Source organism: Alosa pseudoharengus, unplaced genomic scaffold (genome assembly GCF_046254945.1).
Source record: "Alosa pseudoharengus isolate Yale_2024_CS ecotype anadromous, Long Island Sound unplaced genomic scaffold, YU_APseudo_1.1 YU_APseudo_1.1_scf_6, whole genome shotgun sequence".
NCBI lineage: Eukaryota > Metazoa > Chordata > Actinopteri > Clupeiformes > Clupeidae > Alosa > Alosa pseudoharengus.
The window spans coordinates 5,579,770-5,604,769 of NW_027468848.1; the positions used below are offsets into that span (position 1 = coordinate 5,579,770).

The following is a 25,000-nucleotide window of genomic DNA, read 5'->3' on the forward strand; positions in this document are numbered from 1 at the left end:
ACAGAGAGACACGTATACACACTCACAGGACATTGTTAGAAGTGTGTGTGTGTGTGTGTGTGTGTGTGTGTGTTAGAAACCCAGGGACATACTTTTTTTTTTTTCTCTACATTTGATATTCAGGGGTATTTTTGGCCCTTGTCTCTCTCTCTCCCACACACACACACACACACACACACACTCGCACTCCCTTAGAAGGCTATAGAGAGGCACAGCTGGCCTGGTGCCGTGGCTGTCTGACTGCATGACTGCACACAGAGGGCTTTTCTATGTGAACCCACTGCAGCACTGGACACACACACACACACACACACACACACACACACACACACACACACACACACACACACACACACACACACACACACACACACACACACCCTCCCACCTACACACACACAGAGGGCTTTTCTATGTGAACCCACTGCAGCACTGGACACACAGTCACACACAGAGGGCTTTTCTATGTTAACCCACCGCAGCACTGGGTACACACACACACACACACACAGGGGCAGGGGGAAAGGCACATGAAAAACGTCAGTGTAGGAGGCACATGAAGGTCACACAAGTCAAGGTCAAGGGGAAATGTGTGTGTGTGTGTTCACCTTAGCAGACACACATGCTCCCTTGAGCATGTACAGAAATGCACAGACACCTCCAGAAAGGCTTTTTTGTCCTGTGAGTGGCTCTAGTTTTTTTTTAGTTTTTTTTAGGGGGGGGGGGGGTCTGGCTACAGAGCAGAGGGCTCGCTGGACTCTGGTGTGTTTATTGTGGAGCACAAGAAGGAAGTGTGTGTTACACAGCAGAAGTGTTTGTGGAAGAGCAGTGTGAGATAGTGTGCGTGTGTGCGTGTGTGTGTGTGTGTGTGTGTGCGTGTGTGTGTGTAGAGCGGTGCTGCTGAAAGGCCAGTTCAGCGGCCTTCAGCTCCGAGTGCTCCCCAGAGATCTGAGGGGCTCGGCCAGACTCTACACACACTTTCCGTTCGGTGGGAAAAATCTGCCGCTCCGTTTTCCAGCCCGGGAGCCAGTGGAAAACTGAATCAGTTCATCCACTAGGTCACAGCCACCAGCCAGCACGCTACAGTAAACTACTCAATACTAAGCTATACTCCAGCCAGCACGCTCCACTAAACTACTCAATAGGGTCATTCCACATCAGTTCAACCAGGGCCCACGCACTTAGGTCTCAAAAAATTACCAGGTGTACCTATGTTACCCAGGACATACTCTTATGTAAGATCAATACTTTCCAAGATACAGCCAGTTTTACAGGGGGAGGGGGGTGCTTTTTTGTCAAAGTTCACAAGCCCACAGCGCAAGAACTAAACCATGTAGGAGGCTCAAATTTTGCATGCTGGTACATAAATAGAAATAGTCTGTAGCAAAATCGTCACGTTTGGTCTGGATAATCCTGCATGGTCATAGCTGTCCCTCGAAGTTGATACAAATTTTATTGGAGTTTTTGGCTGGGCTCTGTTTAAGCCTTCAGAAGACATATTTGTACTCAACATAGGCTCTTGATTTATTTTCCTTACTGAGATAAGTAGAAACACTCTCACAAAAAGCAATGAACAGAAAACAAATCCCTTCAGGGTCTGATCATCAGACCTCACAAGTCTGAAAAATAATTTTGGTTATCATTTTCAGAGCACCCAAACACCTTGTGGGAATATAGAAAGATTTTTTAAATGTTTTTCTTTATTCTTCATGATCCCTTCTTTTTGAAAACACCAATTTGACTTGTCTTATGCAAATCTTTCTTTTTTATTTTCCACCCTGAACATGGGCAAAATGCCCCATTGACATCAATATGTTTTATAGAGTCACCACACTGCCACCTGTGGTTGTGTAGAGTAACCTGTGGTAGCTCTATACAAACACTTCCCCCGCCCACATTTTTTCTACTGGTCGGGGATCGAACCGGCAAGCCCGAAGCTTGTCAAATTAAAAGATAGCTAGGCTATCATAAAAAAGTTGCATTGTTTGCATGATAAAATGTAATCAGGTAATCCCCAACAATGTAACTGTAATCTGATTATACAATTTTTTTATGGTAATCTGGGCTGATTATAGTTACTTGATTTTTGTAATCTGATTACGTAATCCAGATTACATGTAATCCGTTACCAGGGCTGTAGTCAAGACCACCTTTGTCGAGTCCAAGACAAGTCCAAGACCAGGACTAGTCGAGACCAAGTCAAGACCGAGTCCAAAGAGGTTCGAGTCCAAGACAAGACCGAGTCCAAAAAGGTTTGAGTCCGAGTCAAGACCGAGTCCAGGATAGGAAAAAAAGTCATTTTCTGTTTGCAATTAAAAGTGAATGATGAGCCTGAGCCAGTCACCTAGCTAGCTAAGTGGAATGTGTTTCAATCGGCATAATATGTGCTTCATGTAAACAAATTATTGAAGACTTCAAGACTCACCAGTTCCATTACACAAAGGCAAAGACAACTCTTCATATTTTTGTCCATTTTTCAAATCACAGTGAGTGCAGCCTACATGTCAAAGTGCCCTGGCTCTCACAGTTTATAACTGGTCAGTAGTGGAAATAATATATAAAAAATCCGCAATCTCCTCTAACCTCGTCTTTGTTGCCTTCCTTTTATAAGTTTCTTATATTAAAAAGGAGATATCAATTATCATCAACAACGACAAGCCAGCTGGAGCCTGCCAATCGTTTTCTCTCCCTCTCGTGTGCGCTCAGACACGCTCTCAATTAAATGGAGTAGCACACGTTCAAGTTGGATCTTAATGGAGAGGACCCGAAAAGTATCATCTTATGTAACTGTTGCTGTTGGTGCATTTTGACATTGTAAACGATCTAACAAGAGTGAAAAGCAGTTTACAGCAAAGCTACTATTTATTGGCGAATTGCCCTCCTAGAGTCCCATTCATTACCCCTTAGTCATGTGTGTCCTCTGGCACTGCACATTTGCACGCTAGTCTAATTGCTTAGCCACTTTGGTGTGTGTGCGTGTGTGTGTGTGTGTGTGTATGTGTTTGTGTTAGAGATTTCCATTGATTTCCATGCCCTGTGGTGTCTTTGCAGGAGGGAGAGGATGCCGTGCAGTTTGCCAACCGCGTGAAGGCTGCCATCGCTAGACAGGGAGGGCTGGTCGACCTGCTGTGGTGAGTTCACCTCTCACACACACACACACACACACACACACACACAGACACACACACACACACATCTGAGTGAAGGTTGCAATCGCCAGACAGGGAGAACTAGTGGACCTGTAGTGAGTTTGATAATGCCTTCGTCAATCACACACACACACACACACACACACTCAGCTTGATAATGCCTTCGTCAATCACACACACACACACACACTCAGCTTGATAATGCCTTCGTCAATCACACACACACACACACACACACACACACACACACACACACACACACACACACACACACACACTCAGCATCTTCCAACTCTTATCTCCTGTTTGTGTTTGTCACACACACACACTTCTGTCTGAAGGCTCTGTGCACGATAAACTTCTGCTAATCACACACACACACACACACTTCTGCCTGAAGGCTCTGCACATGACGAGCCATTGCCAATCACACACACACACATACACTTCTGCCTGAAGGCTCTGTACATGACGAGCCGCTGCCAATCAACTGGGACAAAGGGGACAGTTTGCCACCAGTCAGTATCTGCCATCATGTCATCTGTTGGAACAGAGAACATGTCAGAATGTTCCTTAGTATGTTTGGGCATTCTGCACTTATTCTTATCTATTAGACGTGAGGAAAGATGCAGAAATACTGCACGGGTCATTCTATGAAACGGACGCCTTTTCCACTATAACATTTTCAAAATGTTCATCAAAAGTAAACTTATTTTCAATGAATAAAGACATGATCACCCTCCAAAAAAGCAGATTATTGAAATCTAATAAAAGTGACTGGGTGGTACATTTTTAATGATAAAATGGCTCTAGTTATCCAATAAGAGTCAAGTTATTGACTTAACAGACATGCCTTCAATTAGAAATGTCATTTTCTTAGCAAAGATAGTGTTAAAACTGTAATGAAAAACAATTATTCCTGTCTCATTTGTGTGACGGGGTGGTAGGATTAAGCTTGACGGACCCCTCATAGTAATGAAAAAACAACAAATAAACAATGTAAAAGAATGTCAGAATTGCTCTGCTTAGTTTCTTGGGTGCTCTACTGGCAGACATTATTAAAAAATGTCTTTGTGATTTCATTTTAAGTAACGGTATGCTATTTACAGACAAAGCATGTTAATGTGAGTGGGTTTTAAGGCAAACTAGGCTAAATACTTTATTAGTATTTTCTTGCACATCATGTTAACAAGAACCCTTGAATTACTAGCTTTAGAAACACATTCTGGCTCTAGTTTGTGCCTTACGCATCTCATCAAATGTTGTGAACGCAAATGGCATCCGTTTCATAGAATAACCCGTACACATCTTGAAAAACGCAATGTCGCCTAAGCTCATTTTTAGGGTGTTAGCTCGGATTGCAGATATGTTGTCCAAGTAGTGGGCTTGTATTTTTTACTTTATAACTTTATTTTGTGTGTGTGTTTCTGTGCGTGTGTGTGTGTGTGTGTGTGTGTGTGTGTGTGTGTGTGTGTTTCTGTGCGTGTGTGTGTGTGTGTGTGTGTGTGTGTGTGTGTGTTTCTGTGCGTGTGTGTGTGTGTGTGTGTGTGTGTGTGTGTGTGTGTGTCTGTGCGTGTGTGTGTGTGTGTGTGTGTGTGTGTGTGTGTGTGTGTGTGTGTGTGTTTCTGTGCGTGTGTGTGTGTGTGTGTGCGTGTGTGTGCGTGTGTGTGTGTGTGTGTGTGTGTGTGTGTGTGCAGGGATGGCGGCCTGAAGCGAGGAAAAGTGAAGGACACGTTTAAAGAGGAGCAGCAGAAGCTGTACAGCAAGATCCTGGTGGGAGCGCAGGAGAACCGCAGCCGCTCCTGAGGAACGAGGAACCCGGAACCCCGACTCTCGTGTGTGGACGCAGGGAGAGATGGACACGGAGAGAGAGAGAGAGGAAGGGGGGAGGAGAGAAAAAGGAAAAGAAAAACGATTGAAATCCTTTTTGGGGGAGAATTCAGAATGAGGCACAGCACCACCTAGGGGCCGTCTGCGTCACTGCAGCTGACTTTTACAAGAACAGTGTTTCATGGGCCCCGTCAGTTGTGTTTGTCTGGCAGTGAAGACCACTGACACTCCAGTGTGTGTGTGTGTGTGTGTGTGTGTGTCACCCACTGACAGCCACTGACTGCTGCATCAGAGACCTGTAACTGCACCTGTAAATTATGTCTGTTATGTTTATAGCTTTTTATGACTTTTGTGTGTGGAAGTTTTTCTTTGATAATCTCTTTTTATCTTGTCTAGCCGGTCTGATCATCTTTTCTTCTTTTCTAGTTAATAATGTTATTAAGGGTTTTACATGTTTGTGTTGCTGAGAGAACAGACAGATGGCTGTGTGTGTGTGTGTGTGTGGCAGGTGGAGCGCAGAGTGCCTCTGTTCAAACAGCAGAATGGATGGAGACTGATGCATCCACAGCACCATTCCTGGAATCTGTCTCGTTATCGGGGTATAGAGGCTCTGCCCGTCCCCACGGCAACCACACTGCCCGTCCCCACGGCAGCCACACTGCCCGTCCCCACGGCAGCCACACTGGCTATCTGCTGACGCTGGGCACAGGGCTGTTTGCCACAGGGATTTATCATACCGGTCAGGGCTGTTTGTTCTGGGCAATTCACATGCTGTTTTTTCTCCAATCAGTCTTTGCTCTGTTTCCTGGAAAGAAAAAAAGACTTTGGAAGACGGTCAATCACGCATGATGTACCTCCAGTGTGATGTTATCAGCTCATCACGGCTACTGTCCCCACAGCAGCAGTAGCAACACACACACACACGCTGGCACGGCTACTGTACCCACAGCAGCAGCAACACACACACACACACGCGCACACACACGGCTACTGTCCCACAGCAGCAGCAACACGCACACGCACACACACACGGCTACTGTCCCCATAGCAGCAGCAACAACACACTCACGCACGCGCACACACACACGGGCACGGCTACTGTCCCCATGGCAGCAGGCTCCATCTATGCGTCTGCGTCCCAAAGCGACCGGCGGTCAGCATCTTGGCGGATGCGAGGCGTGGAGGGTCAGAAGAGCAGGGGGGGGGGGGTGTGGAGGGTCAGAAGAGCAGGCGTGGAGGGGCAGAAGAGCAGGCGTGGAGGGGCAGAAGAGCAGGGGGGGGGGGGGGGGTCCACTGTTCCGTGCTGACCTGCGTCAGGACTCGCCACTGCTTATCGTCACGCCGTCGCACACTGACAGTCGCTCGTAACACACATACACGTACACACACACACATTTCCCATACAGTTTTACGGCTGCCCTGGCCTGCAGCACAGCGCGACATGCCGTGTGTGTGTGTGTGTGTGTGTGCGTGTGTGAGGAAGCAAAAGTGAATAAACCAGACCTGGCCTGGCCCCCTTCAGGAGCTCCTAAAACTAGACATGCTGGTTCTGGGTGCATGCTTAAGCTCCCACTGACAGAGAGGCAATGAGAGAGTGTGTGTGTGTGTGTGTGTGTCTATCTGTACTGTGCATGCCTGCGCGTGTCTGTTTTTGTGTGTGTGTGTGCGTCTGTGCATGTATGCGTGTCCAATATGCTTAAGCTCCCACTAACCAAGTCAAACTGGAAATAGTTGTTCTGTGATGACGTCAATTCAGCCAATTCAGATGCAGACAGAAAGTGAAGCGCCACTTCCAGGGGTCCTGAAGGAGACCTTCAGCCCACATCACTTGAGGCACGTTGACACACACACACACACACGTCACCAGCCACTGCGTCTCCAGACGCTCTCATTGTCCACTACAACAAACCCAACAAGCTACTGCTCGCTCACTACTGTACACAGGCACCCTGCTGCCATGGCAGCCAGCCAGGCTGCTGAGGCCTGCTGGGAGATGTAGTCTTCCTCCTTTACCGATTGACCTGGATGATCAGTAGACTAGACTCTTACAGCCGCTGGTCCCATACTAGTCACACCTGGGCTCTGTGGGGTGTGTGTGTGTGTGTGTGTGTGTGGGTGGGGGTCAGCAGGCTGGAGTGGAGGTCCCTGTGAAGTCGGCGCTGCGCCGGTGGAGGGATCCCCTCAGAGAGCCGTCTGAGACGTGGGCCAGACCCGGCCCAGGCCTGGCTGCCTCCCGCGCAGCAGAGCCGTCTGAGACGTGGGCCAGACCTGGCCCAGGCCTGGCTGCCCTCACCTCGCCTCGTCACTGCCCGGCGGGCTGGACACTGGAGCGTGGTGATCCCACGCAGCTCAGCTCCTCTACCTCCGTCGTGTTCGCGCCAGACGAGCTTGGCCGCTGCCTGTCTCGTGTATGACGTGCGCCCGCACGCATGTCTGCGCGTCTGATGAGCGACCCCCCTCCTCCACCCACGCACCTGTGACCTCACCTCACCCCACAGGCCCGACGCCAGCCTTCTCAGATCAGGACCAACCCAGAGCTTTAATTGTGTGTGTGTGCGTCCAGTTCAGCTTCATCCAGTACTGTAATCCAACAAAATAAACAGTCAGTTATGTCAAGCTCATTGTGTGTATGTGTCTGTGTGTGTTCCAACTGTTTACTCTAATGTGACACTTTCAGGGAAATATAATCATGGCCAATATCAAGACAGTGATCAATAACAAACATATTTTACATTCAGTGAACTACCATATAAGGAGCTGAGCGAGAGATGAATCCATCCATCAATATAAAGTGATGATGAGATTAGAAATGAATCCAGCCATAAACACAAAGTGACAATGTGATTGAAGTGGCTGGAGCCTAATGCAAATCAGGTCTTCAAGCACGGTACTCTCATAATGGATGATGGATGTTGGAGGCAGCGGATAACGCCCAAAACCTGCTGGGTAGCCTTGAGACAAGCCTGCAACAGTTGCTGCTCAGTATACGCTCTACTATACACACTACAGACCTTTGCCCTCACAGGACTTCACTAAGATGTCCCCCAACTGCGTGCTTCCAGTAGTGTAGGAAACTTCTGACTGAGATGCTGGGTGCAAATGCCTGAGGGGCCCCATGGAGTGACAGAAGCCTGCAAAGAGGGGTGGGTGCTGGGCACAAACTGGGGGGGACGCGCCCCAGTGCGACCTGCCTAGGAGCCTGCTGGGCCTTATGGGCAGCGTGCCTCGCAGAATTCAAGAAAGAAAATGCAGCATTCAGTCAGGATTATTGTCTTCAGATTGATCCTCTTTGTAGCCATACACACACACACACACACACACAAGTTGCAGGCCAAAAGGAAAGGCAGGCACACGTTGTCCAGCCAAGACTTCCTTTCAGTTAAGTCGGGTGTTTCCCATTCACTACTGCTCTGTGCTGCCTTCACCAGAGCCTACACAAGCAAATCGCTGAGTCTGAGCCACAGACCTCTCAGTCAGAAAACTATCCTCAAGTCTGGGGAGAGGGCTCTGTTCCCCTGCACATAGGCTACAGCCACCTTACACAGGGGAATGAGTCTGCCGTTCAGTTTGGGTGGTTGATAGCCTAAATTATATTTGGGGATTAAAAAGCCAACAATAATGAAGGTATAGAGATAAAATAATTTGGTATTAATGGTTTCCTTCCCTTTCTAAACCGAAGGCATTCCTTTCAATGCAAAGAAGTGGAACACAACGAGGGTGTCGATTTGGACACTCACCAGGAAGTTGACCGTTTCCAAGGAATTCTTAAGGGCCAGGAAGTGATTGTGTTAGTGCGGGCTGGAAGTGAATGATGGGGTTTGCAGAAAACAGGATATTTTTAGATTCTAATTGTGGAGTGCAGCGCCCTCACGACAGCAGATCCCATCATTAAGCCTCCTGAATTTGCCCAAAAGGCAAATCGCACTGACTGATCCGTCTTTCCAGGGACCCCGAACACTGAATTCCGTGCATTAAAAGCATTGTGCAATCAACACTAACTATGATAACCTTCTAAGAGATCTGTAACATCTAGTGCTGTGGTTTCCCAGTGAGGCTAACTGCTGCGGGGCCCCCAGCCAAAACTCAACGAGCTCTGGGACACAGATAATTTGGTGATCCGTTCAAAATTAGTTGGGTCACTTGCTCTGTTATTACACAAGAGTCTGGTGTATGAAAGTTGTGTTTCTACAGCTTTGACCTCTAGCACGCCTTTGGTGTCTTTGAATTTCCTGGAAAGTAGGCTATGGAATTAAAAAAAGTAGGACAAGGACGTCTTGGTCGCTAAAATATTGAATTTATTAAAAGGTAACGTGGGCTTTGCCTATGCAGAAACGTGCCTGCGTGCTACGACCGTATGCTTGTTTGAGTGTCGTAGCCTGTAACGTTAGCGCTGCATTGACAAGGCGGAGCTCCGGAGGACATGAGGCACAAAACAGCGGCTTCACCTCCTTCGGCGAGCCAGGAACTACTGCAGATGCAAAGGAGCCCGGTTAAGTCTGTTAAGAACCTAAGAGCCTAGTCCAATTATCATGAGGAGACCTGCAGAAATCCTCCCCGCGCGGTGTCGTTGAGCCGACATGGCTGCTTCAGCTACTACGACGATCTGAAGAATCAAGACATTGCTCTGCCTCCTTCAGCGAAAGCCTGAATAGCCTACAACAATTCTTATTGCGGTGTAGAAACACTCACGATGAACGATGCCAATCGATATGAGGAGTCTGTGAACTATGTCCTCAGCGCCAGATAGATAGAGCTATATAATCTTGTCTGTAAGCTGTTAGTAATTTTCAACGCCAACGCGTTTTCTTTGAGGTAGAAGGAGCGCCTGCCTGCTTTATCCCTTTGGACTATTTCTGGAATTTCGATCTTTATCATGGAAAGCTACACCGACATCTTATTGGTGACTGCCAATGTTGGATCATTATTTGACAATGTAAGTAGCCTCTTTAACCAAACATTTGTTTTACAGGCGCTTGATGGTTTAATAAGGTGAGGTTTTTGTTTCAAACCTAGGCTACTGTAGATTGTGCGTGCGCGTAAATTAGCTTGAAACAAGACACTGTGTTGTAATTTCTGTCTTTACTAGAATATGACTAAGTAATGTTAACCTATTGAGGTAAAGTTACAATTTCTACAGGTGATAACGGGCAGCTCGATATCGAGGAACTAATTGGTTGTTTCAAGTCTTGACAAACACGTTCTTGGTATGTGAGGTGGTAACTAAGCTACTTTGCCCACTGCTTGAAGCTAATTCAAAATTAAGAGGGGCGCTTACAGATGGCCCCTATTCCTTGAAATGGCTTCTTTGGACTGCGAGCTGAAGAAGTAGAAGTACAGTATTTCGCACACACTTCAAAACATATCTGAGTCCAGAGCCGTAAAATTACAATGTAATGTCGCTTCTTGGCCAGAACATGACTTGGGCGTGTTCTCGTATCCTACCGACAGAAAGTAATTCGCTGGAAACAACTGTATCCAACAGTATGGCAGCGGGCCTATCCCGCTACCAGTCCTCACCCTTGAGTTCTATTTTCCCCCATCCAAAGTGAGCTGTCACGGCCTGATGTGTGAGCTGGGGACGTTGGCTCACCGACTGAACCCGCGGGCGGCTGAGCACCTATCACAGTTTGTGTGTGTATTCAAATCAAACAGGAAATGGCTATGTCACGTTTAAAAGTACTACCGCCAAGTCGAGAAACAAATTCATAACAATACGTTTCTTTGGAGGTGCTTACTCGAGTAACGTGTGTAAGGGAGACTATAAACATCACAATAAAAAAGCAAATAAAAGTGATTGTAATCTACTTTTTTACTTGTTTGGGTGACATGTTGACCTCCGTAGCCTAGTTATACTGTGGTTATAATAAAAGACGGCCTAGTTTCGGGTAGTATCACCTGTCGAACGAACGTAGTTTAAAAGCACCGCACTTTCTTAATAATTTTTTTAAGTGTTATCCATTTAATCTCAATTTAGATAGCACATAGAGGAGCTCGGCTACTCACCGGATTAAGGAATGCTGCCCAGAGAATAGTTTTAGATGTGGATTAATGCTGATGTTATAATGATATATTCTACAGTAATTCATTGGCTCACATGTTTTAGATTAAGTTGATCTAGCCTACTGTTAGTTGCTTTGGACAAAAACATCTGCCAAATTCCATAACCATAACAGCAACCATAGATAAAAGCTGTGACTTCCAACGCCCATCACAGCGAGTGACCCCGAGCTTTCAGCGACTGTGGCTTTGCTGCAGGACGGGTCCAGTAGTGGGGAGCTGGATGGGATCCAGCACTGGGCAGCAGGGAGAAGTCCAGTAGAGGGTTAGCCTACCGCAGGGCTCCATTTGGGGGCTGCAGCGGCAGGATGTTTGTTCTGTCTTAGAACAGCATAGGAACCCAGGTGACGCTGATGCTTGACCAGGTCGGGTTCCGTGTTGGTGAGGACCTGCCGGGTCCACTCCTGTAGGAGTGTCCTCCAGCCAGGAGTCTGTGCGTAGCTGTCCTCACTTAATCACGTCCCCACCACCCCCTTCCGACCCTCCCATCGGCCTGCGGTCCTCGGGTCAGGCTGGGGGGCGAAGATGGGGACCCGCCCCAAATGGCATCAGTCTCAGGCAGGTATGGGTCAGGTTCCGGCCCGACTCAAACGTCTGGCCCAGAGCTGCGCCATATCAGAGTCGTCGCCGGGCCAAAACCTGTCGCCCGCCGCTTGTCGGAGTGTGTCGGCATGGCGTGGGTCCTCGAGGAAAAATAGTCAAAACACACACACACACGGGTTTTAGGAGTCCAAACACACACACAGGTTTTAGGAGTCCAAACACACACACAGGTTTTAGGAGTCAAAGCACACACACAGGTTTTAGGAGTCAAAACACACACACAGGTTTTAAAAGTCAAAACACACACACAGGTTTTAGGAGTCAAAACACACACAGGTTTTAGGAGTCTTAAAGCACTTAGTTTTTTATTTTTCCTTTTTTGATTTCCCTTTTGATTTTATTTATGCAAAGCACCGTTGATATGCATCTGTGTATGAAATGTTTCATGTCCGTAAACATGCCATGCTTCACCTGCATTAGCCTAAGCGATGACATGAAGAAGTGCATCTAATGTTTAGATTGGCAGGAAGATTGGGGTTTATTCAGAAGACGTTTACTGAAATAGTTTGCTTTGTGCAAGAGCATGACTCAGTCACACTGTGAAGTTGTGACACTGTGTGCCTTCTATGCAGTTGTAGGCTATATCATCTATGGTTAGGGTGGCAAACTGTGTGATTGTAATTGTTTAAGAAGCAGGTGGTTCTTGAAGCTGAGGGTTGGGAAAGTTCTGCTGTGTTGTTTTTGAACTTAAGCCCGGCCTGGGCTCCCGGTCTATTGTGCGCGAGGAGGGGAGGGTTGGGGGAGGGAGGAGGGGCCGGCACTCATGGAAATTTGGCCGAGGACCATGTTTCCCCTGGCCATATTTGGCACTAGTTGAAAACATGTCAGCTCCCATTGTGGCTGGAGGATGGGGGATGCCTGTAAACAGATCTTATCTGGCTCTGACGGCTCTCAGGATCCTATTTTTACTACGCTTGTCTCATCTGTCCAAACACTCACACTCACACACACACACACACACACACACACACACACACACACACACACACAGGGACACTGGGGTGGGGGTGGACATATATGTCCTCAGTCTTTTTTTACTTGGTGATTTTATTTTACTTTACCAGATGTGGACAAAGCCTGAAGTAGAAGGTCCTGACACTCCTTCAGATGTCCATCAGGCCCTAGGGCTGTGTGTGGGGGTGTTGGGGTAGTGGAGTCCTGGGGGGGGTGTTGGGGTAGTGGAGTCCTGGCGGGGGGGTGGGAGTTCTAAAGGGTGATGACATTGGACAGTGACCACTCAGTCTAACAACAGATTTATCATCCAGTGACTGACTTGTCGGCCTGATTTGGACTGCACGCACACACACACACACACATACACGTCATACATGTCATATACACACACGCATACATTTCACTATCCGAAACACACTGTGCCTGCAAGACTGTGGCCCTTTGACTATGACATACTTGGTGTAACACACACACACACACTTACATGCACACACACACGGACACACCATGGCTTATGGTGAAACACTGTATGGCTTACTAGCATGAGCTAGGCTATGACTAACTGCTTGTCATCTCCAGTGTTCAGAGACACTCCACCTATAGGAAGCATGAGTCGTACCTCCCCACACACACGTTCACAAACACACACCTACGCACGCACACACACACACGCGCGGGCGGCAGTGATGCCAAACCTGTCGTACGGTTTCATCCTCCAGCAGCTCTTCCTCCTGTACTGCCCATCTCAGGTATGCAGCTCGGAGGCGGAAGGGCCGATGAGGAAGGTGTGTGTGTGTGTGTGTGTGTGTGTGTGTGTGTGTGTGTGTGTGTGTGTGTGTGTGTGTGTGTGTGTGTGTGTGTGTGTGTGTGTGTGTGTGTGTGGAGGTGGAGGTTTTTTTCCTTAAAGAAGCCATCTTCCTGCTGATGGAGACCCCCTCCCCCCTTGGTCACGTGTGTGTGTGTGTGTGTGTGTGTGTGTGTGTGTGTGCGCGCAGCGTCTCTGCTCTCTTTTTATGGGCAGGATCTGATGGTAGACTGTGTGTGTGTGTGTGTGAGAGAGGCCATGTGTGGAGTGGAGGACAGGCCCATACTAGACCATCTCTTCCCCCCTGTTGCCTACCGCACCTGTGGAGCGTGAAAGCCATGATCCCCCAGACACACACACACACACACACACACACACACACACACACACACACTGCTAATGCTGCGCCACGTCACGGAAAAACCTGTATGCTCTAGGTCAGTGTGTAAAACATCACGCAGAGATCTGAGTAGGAGGGAGGGGTGTGTGTGTGTGTGTGTGTGAGATGGATGTTTAAGTAGCACACTGTGTAGTGTATACAGTGGACGCTGTGCAACGTTATCCTCTCAAATGAAAGATTTATCACCCATGATTATTTGCTGCAAGCGCTGCATGCCTTTTTAGAGTCCTGGCCATTTTCAGCAAAGTCCCATGGCTAGCATAAGCACAGCACACTTCAGCCCAAGTGGTGTGTGTGTGTGTGTGTGTGTGTGTGTGTGTGTGTGGGTGGGAGGCTTGTGGTTGTTTGGGAGTGTCAGATCAGTCCTCACAAACCAAGCCACAGTAGAATCACCAGCGCTTTCTTTCAAATAGTACGTTCCTGTTCATTATGTTAGGTTTAGTATACTGATTTGCTAGTACATTCCTGTTCATTATGTCAGGTTTAGTATACTGATTTGCTAGTACATTCCTGTTCATTATGTCAGGTTTAGTATACTGATTTGCTAGTACATTCCTGTTCATTATGTCAGGTTTAGGATACTGATTTGCTAGTAGATTCCGGTTCATTATGTCAGGTTTAGTATACTGATTTGAGAGCCTCCCCGCAGGCTGTCCAAGGCCGGTTTTCTGCTTTCCTACATCTGAACCTGGAGGTTAAAGGGATGTAGGATCGGCTGTTTTATGCAACCAACCAGACACATTAAATCTGCTGTAGGACTCTAAAAGTAGAAGAAAACTGTAGTAGCATCCAGCTTTCACTGAAATTGTTATCTTTATTTTTTTGAGAAAGTGTGTGAGGGAGAATGTGTGAGCATAACCGTGGGAGAGAGAGAATGTGTGTGTGTTTGGCACTGTTTGTATCTGGACTGAGGTGTGGTCTGTTAGCCTACATATTTGACTTCTGTGAAATTAACTGGACTACAGTTCTGTAGAGTCCTTGTGTTGTGGTCATTCTATGATGTGCTCTAGTTCTTAGTGCCAGACAAGTCGCCTCTCTCGTGAGGGACGGCCCAGGCCTATATAAAGCTCTGGCACACTTTTGGCCACATGTAACCGCCCGTCCTGCATATGGAATGTAGTGTGTGTGCCCTCCACAGCCTCCATTTGTAAAGCTCCAAGGGCGGCGTCCCAGTGCCGCATGAGGCCACGCCGAGAGAAGCCACAGGGAAGCATCTGGTCCAGCGTGCAGGCAGGAGAAGTCTTGGCCCACGGGCTGAGCTAAGGATCATGGGCTCGAGTCTGAGCTGTGTTATGCCGTGCCAACACCCCACCCCTCACCACCACCACCCTCCCCATGAGGAGAAACTGTGGCTGGGGAGGGGAGGTGAGGTGGGCCCCTGTGAGGAAAAACTGGGGAGGTGAGGAGGCCAGCCCCCGGTTGCAGGAGAGGAGTTCTCCACTCCACTCCATCCCAGCCCCATTCAGGCTTGATTCAGTTAGCCTGAGGAGAGGAGACTCTAGGCTAATGTCTGACGTCTGCTCCTGTTTAAACTGTTGTTTTGTGCGTTGTGTAATGAAATTTATTTTGACTGCGTATGAATCGTAGCTGTGTTTGGAGGAGTTATTTTTGGACGCGGCTCTCTGTGGCCTTTTGTTACAGCCTTCAGGAGCTCCTCACGGCTCCTCGGTTCTACGTTTAGGATAGAACCAACTTGTTCTCTTTTCTCGCTGTTAGATCCAGTGCTCGACCTCCTCTCTTTCAGTTAGAACTTAGAACCAGCACACGTTCTCTTCAGGTTCTGTTAGAACCATCACATTCTCTTCTCTTTTGGACAGACTGAGCAGATGTTCTCTTCTCTTTCTCATAGAATCAGTTGATGTTTTCTAATTAGAACAATCACATGTTCTCTTCTGTTAGAACCAGTCCATGTTCTCCTCTGTCCATGTTCTCTGTTAGAACCAGTCCATGTTCTCCTCTGTCCATGTTCTCTGTTAGAACCAGTCCATGTTCTCCTCTGTTAGAACCATCACATGTTCTCCTCTGTTAGAACCAGTCCATGTTCTCCTCTGTTAGAATCATCACATGTTCTCCTCTGTTAGAACCAGTCCATGTTCTCCTCTGCTACTGAAGGATCTTTTCTGTGCGTGACCCTGAGACTACTCCCTTCCTCTCCCTCTGTGAATGAGCTGCTAGGCTCCCAGACGCCTCCTGATGCACACACACACACACACACACCTCGCTGAAGTCATCAGACCTCCTGGTGCACACACACACACACACACACACACACACCCATACACTAAAGTCGTCAGACCTAATACTGATGCTAATCTGTTTGTACCCTCATTTTTTTCACTCATCAGTGCACGATCACTTTCAACCAGTGTAGACACACAGACACACACACACACACACACACACACACACACACAGAGCATGCCAAGGCCACTTGAAGGCTATTGAGTTCAGTCTAGACATAAGATTGACAGCCATATGGGCGCTCCCTCATATGCTGTTCCCTGCATGCCTCTGAAACCCATCAGGTGCTCAGCAACACCTTAGATGCCTCTTAGCACGGAGGCAAGGGTGTGAGACATCAGTCAGAAGTGACCAGAGCTCTTGGCTCTCCACCCTGAGCCCTTCTCCCTCTCCACCCTGAGCCTCTCTCTCTCTCTCTCTCTCTCTCTCTCTCTCTCTCTCTCTCTCTCTCTCTCTCTCTCTCTCTCTCTCAAATTCAAATTCAAATTCAAAACGCTTTATTGGCATGACAATTCGTGAAGAAAGTGCCAAAGCATACAGTATCTAGAACTCAATACTAAATAACAGTCAAAAAACTAAATCTGTGAATATATATATATATAGAAAAAAAAAGTAGATAGAAAAAAATACACACACATGCACACTCTCTCTCTCTCTCTCCCTCTCTCTCTCTCTCTCTCTCTCTCCCTCTCTCTCTCTCTCTCTCTCTCTCTCTCTCTCTCTCTGTCCCTGTGAGAGAGGGGGAGTGGAGCTACTGCTTGAGCTTTATGTAAACAGCAGCAGAAATAGCATCTGCAGGCAGGGGTGCAGCCCTAGAGTGCAGAGCAGAGCTGTCCCACAGAACATGGCTATGTCCAGAGCAGAGCAGAGCTGTCCCACAGAACATGGCTATGTCCAGAGCAGAGCAGAGCTGTCCCACAGAACATGGCTATGGCCAGCGCATATTTATGACCCTGAGTGGTGACCACGGCAGCCCACCCCCACCTCCATGAACAGCCTCAGCCCTGTCTCTGGGTGATATGGGAAAGCTGTGTGTCTCTGGGTGAAATGGGAAAGCTGTGTGTCTCTGGGTGAAATGGGAAAGCTGTGTGTCTTTGTCACGGCTTCCTCTGCAGAGCAAGTCTGGGCCTGGTACCTCATTTAGCACACACTAAAACCCTTACACACACACACACACACACACACACACACACACACACACACACACACACACACACACACACAAACACAAACACACACACACGGCGCGAGTGCTTAGAGAATCATGCGCACAAATTCATGTGCAATCTCATACATGGAGACAAACTCAGATGCATACCCATCCAGACACACACTGACACACACACACACGCGCTTAGAGAATCATACGCACAAATTCATGTGCAATCTCATACATGGAGACAAACTCCGATGCATACCCATCCAGACTCACACACACACACACACACACACACACACACACACACTCACTCACTCAGTGTTATGCTATGGCCCATTGAGCATCTGAGCCACAGAGAATTCAGTCCAGTCTTTCCCAGGGTGGATATTGGGTAACCATGCAAAGGAGTGCTCAGCCGTCCCCCGTCCCCCATGCATAGGGGGAAACAGACCTTGGTGTAAGTGGTTCCCGCGCCACTGGTGTGCTTTGGCCATTAGAAGACGGAGAGGACATTGGTCACACTGACATCAGGCGGTGAGAGAAGCGTTAGCACGTTTATCTGAAGGCTGAGGTCGGCACTCGGCAGCGTCAGTTTGTCTTCCTGCCGTTTGAGGAGCCACTTTGCTCTCGACATCCTGCAGATAACAGAACAGTCAGAGCAGGGTGCTCTTCAGGAGGACAACACACACACACACACACCAAAGGTCATATTTTACACTCCTGGACACTGAGCGGTGGACAGAGGCTGGGAGAAGCGCCCCCTAACACTCGTGCAGGATAAGCACGGTGGCATAGCACTGGCCATAGATGGTCAAAACACATGAACATTGCATGGTATTATAATAGTACAATCATAAACCATTAATATTAATGGCAAAGTCAAGTCAGGTTTTATTGATATAGCCCATTTCATACACAGAACGGTAGTCCAATGTGCTTCACATAGTCATTACGATCACATATAAAAAAAGCAAAAATAAATAATTACAAGACAAAATAAAAAAACCCAGCACAGATAAAAACATGATAGTAATCATAACCCATTGATATTAGTAGTATAGTACTAATCATGACCAATTAATGATAGTAAGATGATATTGGTCATCATAACCTAAATGTTATGGTGTTGGTGGTAACACACTCTTTTGTAAATAGTCCACAGTAGTAGACCTGTTTACTTTATGGTTGGTTCACCTGGTGTTACCCTGCTGTTAACCGTGTGTAGGAGCCGTGTGTGTGAGCTGATTGTGTAGACATGTGTGTGTAGCCGTGTGTGTGTAACTGTGTTTGTGAGCCATGTGTGTTAACTGTGTGTCGTAGCCGTGTGTGTGAGCAGTGTGTGCAGCTATGTGTGTGAGCCGTGTGTGTTAGCTGTGTGTGCAGCTGTGTGTGTTAGCTGTGTGTTAGCTGTGTGTGAGCTGTGTGTGTTAGCGGTGTGTGCAGCTGTGTGTGTTAGCTGTGTGTGAGCTGTGTGTGTTAGCTGTGTGTGCAGCTGTGTGTGTTACTGTGTGTGAGCTGTGTGTGTAACTGTGTGTGAGCTGTGTGTGCAGCTGTGTGTGCAGCTGTGTGTGTTACTGTGTGTGTAACTGTGTGTGCAGCTGTGTGTGTAACTGTGTGTGCAGCTGTGTGTGTTACTGTGTGTGTAACTGTGTGTGCAGCTGTGTGTGCAGCTGTGTGTGTAACTGTGTGTGCAGCTGTGTGTGTAACTGTGTGTGTTACTGTGTGTGTAGCTGTGTGTGTTACTGTGTGTAGCCGTGTGTGTTACTGTGTGTGTAGCCGTGTGTGTGAGCCGTGTGTGTGAGCCGTGTGTGTTACTGTGTGTGTGAGCCTGCGATGGGCAGCGTGGTGTAAAAGTGTGTGTGACATGGCTCAGGTGAGCGGCGTTTATCCACACTCTCACCCCTCATGCCTTTTACATGAGCCTGGCACACACTCCTGCATTATTTAACATGCCCTCAGAGCGGCCTCCACCACACACACACACACACACATATGTACACACACACACATATGTACACACACACACATATGTACACACACACACACACATTCAGACAAGCTTGCACACACAGACACCCACTGACACACACACATATGCACACACACACACACACATTCAGACAGACAAGCTTGCACACACAGACACCCACTGACACACACACACACACACACACACACACACATGTACACACACATTCAGACAAGCTTGCACACACAGACACCCACTGACACACACACACACACATATGTACACACACACACACACACATTCAGACAAGCTTGCACACACAGACACCCACTGCCACACACACATATGTACACACACACACACACACACACATTCAGACAAGCTTGCCCACAGACACTGACACACACAGACACACACATGTACACATACATACTCAAACTCACTCACACACAAACCACACACATGGACACACTGCTATCAGTCTGAATGTGGGGAAAGCGATACGCATGTGTCAGGTCTCTGATGATGAAAGAAGCTCTTGGCCTGCCGGGTGCAGGGGGTGATATTCTGTTAGCACTGGCGTTACGTTTCTGTCAGCGGGAAAGCTGAGCCGTCGTGCTAGAGTCCGCTTCCTGCTGTGGTGATGGGTGTGAGTTCTGTTGGTCAGGCCGTTCCTCGTACGACTACACTGCAGGAAAGGAATTTCGAAGTAAAGGTTCCAATCTCCTCAATCATCTCGATCTGTAACCGTCCACGGCCACGTTCCTTTACACCCCGTAGCCAGCGGTATTCGGCAGGCAGGCGATGCGTTGGCCAACCCAGTCGAACAGGAAACCGTAGCAGTAGACCCGACGGCACACACTGCAGCGCAATCACAAGGTGTCGTGCACGCCCAGGAGACAGCCTGCCCCAAACATACCAGAGTTTTTTTGTTTGTTTTTTTAAAGTGGAACTAGCCGGAATCCCGACGTAATAAGGATAAGTGGCAGCCAGTACCCAAAACAGTTAAAACCGGAGTATAGACGATCATTACACTTCCAGAAATGGACCTCGTCAGATTTACAGTTTAGGCCGACGTTTCAGTAGCCTATTCATCAGCTTTTGGGGACCTGCTCAAGATTACTATGCGGCTTGTGGTGTTGCAGTAACAGGCCAATCATCTGGACAGGAAACCGCTAATGCTTCAGCAACAAAACGCCAACATAACTGCCTCTCTCCTACTGCACGTTTGCCTTCCTCAGGGCAAACAAGAGGAAAAGTAAATGATAAATACCACACGAAGAGTCAATATTGTGAAGGCTGTGTGGGATAGGGGTATTACAGTAAACTGTGACACACACACACACACTTGGATGGAGGCATCATAGCAGAGTACACTTTAGGGCTGGGCACCTGACACATTTAAACTAATATCAATACTGGTATGGGAACGTGCCGTGGTGTTCAGTACTTTTTTATTGATACTTAAAGAAATTGTTTAATAGAACCTAATTTTATATTTTGGGGGAATTACAGTAGAGTAAACTGTGCTTCATGTGAGGGGAGGATGGGATGTTGCAGGCACTCTTATGCTGCTTTAAATAAATGAAATGATTGAGGAAAAACACACACACACACACAAAAGAAGAGCTTTGTGTGTCTATTAACCAGATGATGCCCTCCCTGGCTAAAATGACCCCACCCCACCCTGTATGCTGTCTGCTATGTGCACTATGGGGTCTCTGCGTTTTCCCCACCGGAACTCTGTGTGTGTGTTTGTGTATGTATGGGGTCTCTGCGTTTTCCCCACCTGACTTGTGTGTGTGTGTTTGTGTACGTATGGGGTCTGTGTTTTCAGACCAGTCCCCTTCAGCGTTTCCCGTGTCCAGGAGGATGCTGGGTAATGTGTCTGTGTGGTGGCGTGGGCCCTACCAAGGCCTCTTCCTGCAGGCAGAGGATTCTGGGTAATGTGTCTGTGTGGTGGCGTGGGCCCTACCAAGGCCTCTTCCTGCAGGCAGAGGATTCTGGGTAATTTGTCTGTGTGGTGGCGTGGGTCTTACCAAGGCCTCTTCCTGCAGGCAGAGGATTCTGGGTAATGTGTCTGTGTGGTGGCGTGGGCCCAGCCAAGGCCTTCTCTTCCTGCAGGCAGAGGATTCTGGGTAATGTGTCTGTGTGGTGGCGTGGGCAGAGTCTATCAGTCGGTGATTATGCTTTTATCTGAGCCGCTCTGGGCTACGTGCGCTGCCTGACGTCTGAGGCTTGCCGATCTCCTGAGGCCCATTCTGGAACTCTCTGGGAGCGGAACACTGTGTCTCCCGTGGCCTGGTCCACTCTCGGGATGCAGGAGGAGCCAGGAGACTGAGCACGCTCAGACGGCCCGATTGGCCACCCCAGGAGCAGGAAGTGATCTCTGTAGCCGAGAGGTCAGAGGTTAGACAGAACTCTGTCAAGAAAACCAGAAATGGTGTGTTTGAGTCGCACAACTGTGTGAAAGAAGTCAAGCGACGGGGGAAGTTGGAAAAGTGGGAACAAAAACTTTTGATTTAAAGTTTCTCAGCCTAGTTATTTGAAACAGATCGGACTTTGACATGCTTTAAATGTAGAACGCATCTAAGAATATCATAGTTCTGTGACGAGACGCAGATGTGAGGGTTAGAAATGTGACTCGCTCCTCCAGAGATTAAGAACCCATCTAACCGCGGTAATGAGCTCCGAGCCCCCCCTGACGCCTAGCCTACATGCTGCGTGCTGGACTGGGGCTGTACCATAGCCTAGCCCCCCCTGACGCCTAGCCTACATGCTGCGTGCTGGACTGGGGCTGTACCATAGCCTAGCCCCCCCTGACGCCTAGCCTACATGCTGCGTGCTGGACTGGGGCTGTACCATAGCCTACTTGGAGAGCGGGAATCTAGGCCACAGCCCACACCAGAGCGCGCGACTTAATCTCTCCGCATATGGGCGCCGTCTTGACTGCACTGATACTTTCCGTCAGTTGCCCACGCGCACCAGTTCCGAAATGATACAACTGACAAACGTTTGATAAATAATGCATTTCCGTCAGTTGCCCACGCGCACCAGTTCCGAAATGATACAACTGACAAACGTTTGAGATATAATGCATTTTGTTGAGTGGCACCGACAAAAATAGAACTGAATCAAAATATACAAGGCGGCAGCGGAGTGGGCCGCACTCATGTGCTGAAGCCACAATACTTCCAGCTAAGAGATGTTTTAGACGACTTCACTTCCAGCTAAGAGATGTTTTAGACGACTTCACTTCCAGCTAAGAGATGTTTTAGACGACTTCACTGGAGGAATATGATGTGTTTGTGTGTTTGTCTGTTTGCTTGCTGTGTCTGACTCAGTGATGTTCCTTCCTGCAGGTGGGGGAGATGGAGAAGGATTGGCTGCGAGAGTTCTACACGGTGAGTCCGCTTCTCATCTCATCTCATCTCATCTCATCTCCCACAGAGATTCACCTGCTTACGCTACCGTAGGGTCACCTCGGGGAAGAGCTTTCTCCCGGAGAACCACACACACACACACACACTCTTTCACCCGATCACTCTGTTATACATGTAGTGTTACCCAGTAATCTTAGCACCAGCACTGCTACATAATGGCTACTTGACTACTATTAAAATCTACTAGAAATATTGGTGCAAATCAGTAGTTGATAAACCTCTAACACCACACACACACACACGTTTTTTCACCTGGTCAGTATGTCAGAGAGTTACCCAGAGAAAGAGCTTTTATGGGGTTTATGGAGTCACGCTGTAGTTGAGTTGCCCAGAGAAAGAGCGGGGTTTATGGAGTCACGCTGTAGTTGAGTTACCCAGAGAAAGAGCTTTTATGGGGTTTATGGAGTCACGCTGTAGTTGAGTTGCCCAGAGAAAGAGCTTTTATGGGGTTTATGGAGTCACGCTGTAGTTGAGTTGCTCCTCATGTGTCCATATGGTACTGCAGGATTAGCTTAGTTTGAGTGCTCTGATAGTAATAGTCAATCTGCCCCTCAGGGTTTACAGACGGGTGAGATATCACCCTCTACGTGTGTGTGTGTGTGTGTGTGTGTGTGTGTGTGTGTGTCCGTCCCACAGAGAGAATATTGTCATTTGAAGGGTTGGGTCTATCTGTGTCACCTCATCATTAGCTGCAGGCCCAGGCTAGTTAAGTGGAACAGCATGAGGAAGAGTCTGAGAAACATGGCCTGTGTGTGTGAGAGAGAGAGAAACGGGACCAGTGTGTGTGAGGTAGGGCTGCGATTTGATCATTTGTGAGTCCAGCTTCAGTTCAGTATTCCAAAATTCGCTTTAGGTCGGCCCACTTCTGATTGGTGGGTATGTCTAGTGCAGGAGAAGCACAGCACTCACTCTGATGGGTCAGCTTCACTGCCTATCACACAAGGAGGATGACATGAATACAACTAGATGTGACAAGTTTACTAACGAGCTGCGAGCTGCATAGCTGGCGTGCCTGTGTGGTTGTGATTTGGCCCTCAATGACACTACCCAAACTGTACAGTTGTGATGCAAGTCCCACCCCTTAGCCCAGTGTTTCCCAAAGACTGGGTCGCGACCCACGGGTGGGTCGCAGGAGATTTTATTTGGGTCGTCAGCACAATTTATGTTGTCTAATAGGCCTAACTTAGCCAGGAAAGCTATCAGTTTTCTATTAGGATATAGTTTGTTTACCACAGTCACATCCCTCTGTGGAATTTTACATTTAGAATAGCTCTGAAACTGGGGGGCGAACGCATCGCAGAAGGGACAGCATGGACATCTCACTCGCAAAATAAAACATTTCTGTGGGGCGCCTGCCATGGACCTCGCAGTTGCAAAATGCAAGGGACATGAATCAGCCTATTTGCACCATCATTAACGGACACCAGCTCTTCAACTTGACCGATTAAAATCTAGTCAACTAAGCAGACATCCGTATACCAGACATGGCTAATCAATTTGCGTCATAGGCTGTAGATAGTTTCAATTGTAGATGCAATCTTTAAAGTTAATAGCAACCTCCTCACATTCCTTATTATTTCGGATTTAAAACGCTCAACAGTGCATTATATTAGCCTACTATTTAAATGGACATTTTCCACCTCGCAAACTCTACTAGGCTACAATAAAGGCTCCTTATCTTTTGACTATTAGGGGTTTGCACGGCGTGTCATCAGATCTGGACATCGCCATATTGGAGATACTCGCCTCATTAGAAAGCATTAGGCACTGAAGTAAATCCCTAACATCGTCAAGGAAAATGGTTAATTATTGCCATGTTTTATGTTGTACCAATAGGTCAGACTGAGAAAAACATCTGGTGTAGGTATCAACTTCCAAACGTTATTAAAAAACCATGGAGAAGGGACAATAATGCCAGAAGTTATCAGAGGAAGGGGGGCGCTTGTGGTTGAACTTGGTTCGTCTCCCTCACCCAACTCATATGGATCTGCACTGCCAATAATCCGTAATTTCTCGAAATATCGCACCTTTTCTTGTGGTCCAAGTCCTGCCCTATATGCCTTTGCATCTTAGACGCATTTTGATGAGCTTTTCTGTTGTTTAGACACGCTACAATCACGTAAGATATCATAAGTGCATAATACTCCATTGTACTTCATTCACTGAGTATCGCCAATATGTTTACATAGGAATTGACGGTGTTATGGGTCCATTTGTCTGCAACGCAACGTAGCCTACAACATCTCTCTTTAGAAATATAGGAACAGCTTACTATGCTGAAGAGTGATGACTGCGTAGCATGCAAGAATACCCCGAAGAAAAGTTTGAGAACCTGTGGCCTAAAACAATATGATTGCATGCAGGTTGCATGTTAGATCTGAAGTGAGATG

General features: G+C 47.7%; 2 protein-coding genes across 2 annotated transcripts in view; both read left to right on the plus strand.

Annotated features, from left to right (window-relative positions):
* The window catches only part of LOC143105912 (glycerol-3-phosphate acyltransferase 4-like), a 41,181-nt gene extending 35,008 nt beyond the window's left edge, over positions 1-6,173 (plus strand). The window contains exons 12-13 of the mRNA XM_076270053.1: positions 3,052-3,131; positions 4,847-6,173. Of these exons, the coding sequence (XP_076126168.1) occupies positions 3,052-3,131; positions 4,847-4,955 (189 nt within the window). The 3' untranslated portion in view covers positions 4,956-6,173. The remainder of the gene's footprint in view (positions 1-3,051; positions 3,132-4,846) is intronic.
* A 2,961-nt stretch (positions 6,174-9,134) lies between these two features.
* Positions 9,135-25,000, plus strand: part of inpp5l (inositol polyphosphate-5-phosphatase L) — a 43,699-nt gene continuing 27,833 nt past the window's right edge. Inside the window, exons 1-2 of the mRNA XM_076271129.1 lie at positions 9,135-9,912; positions 22,530-22,571. Of these exons, the coding sequence (XP_076127244.1) occupies positions 9,853-9,912; positions 22,530-22,571 (102 nt within the window). The 5' untranslated portion in view covers positions 9,135-9,852. The remainder of the gene's footprint in view (positions 9,913-22,529; positions 22,572-25,000) is intronic.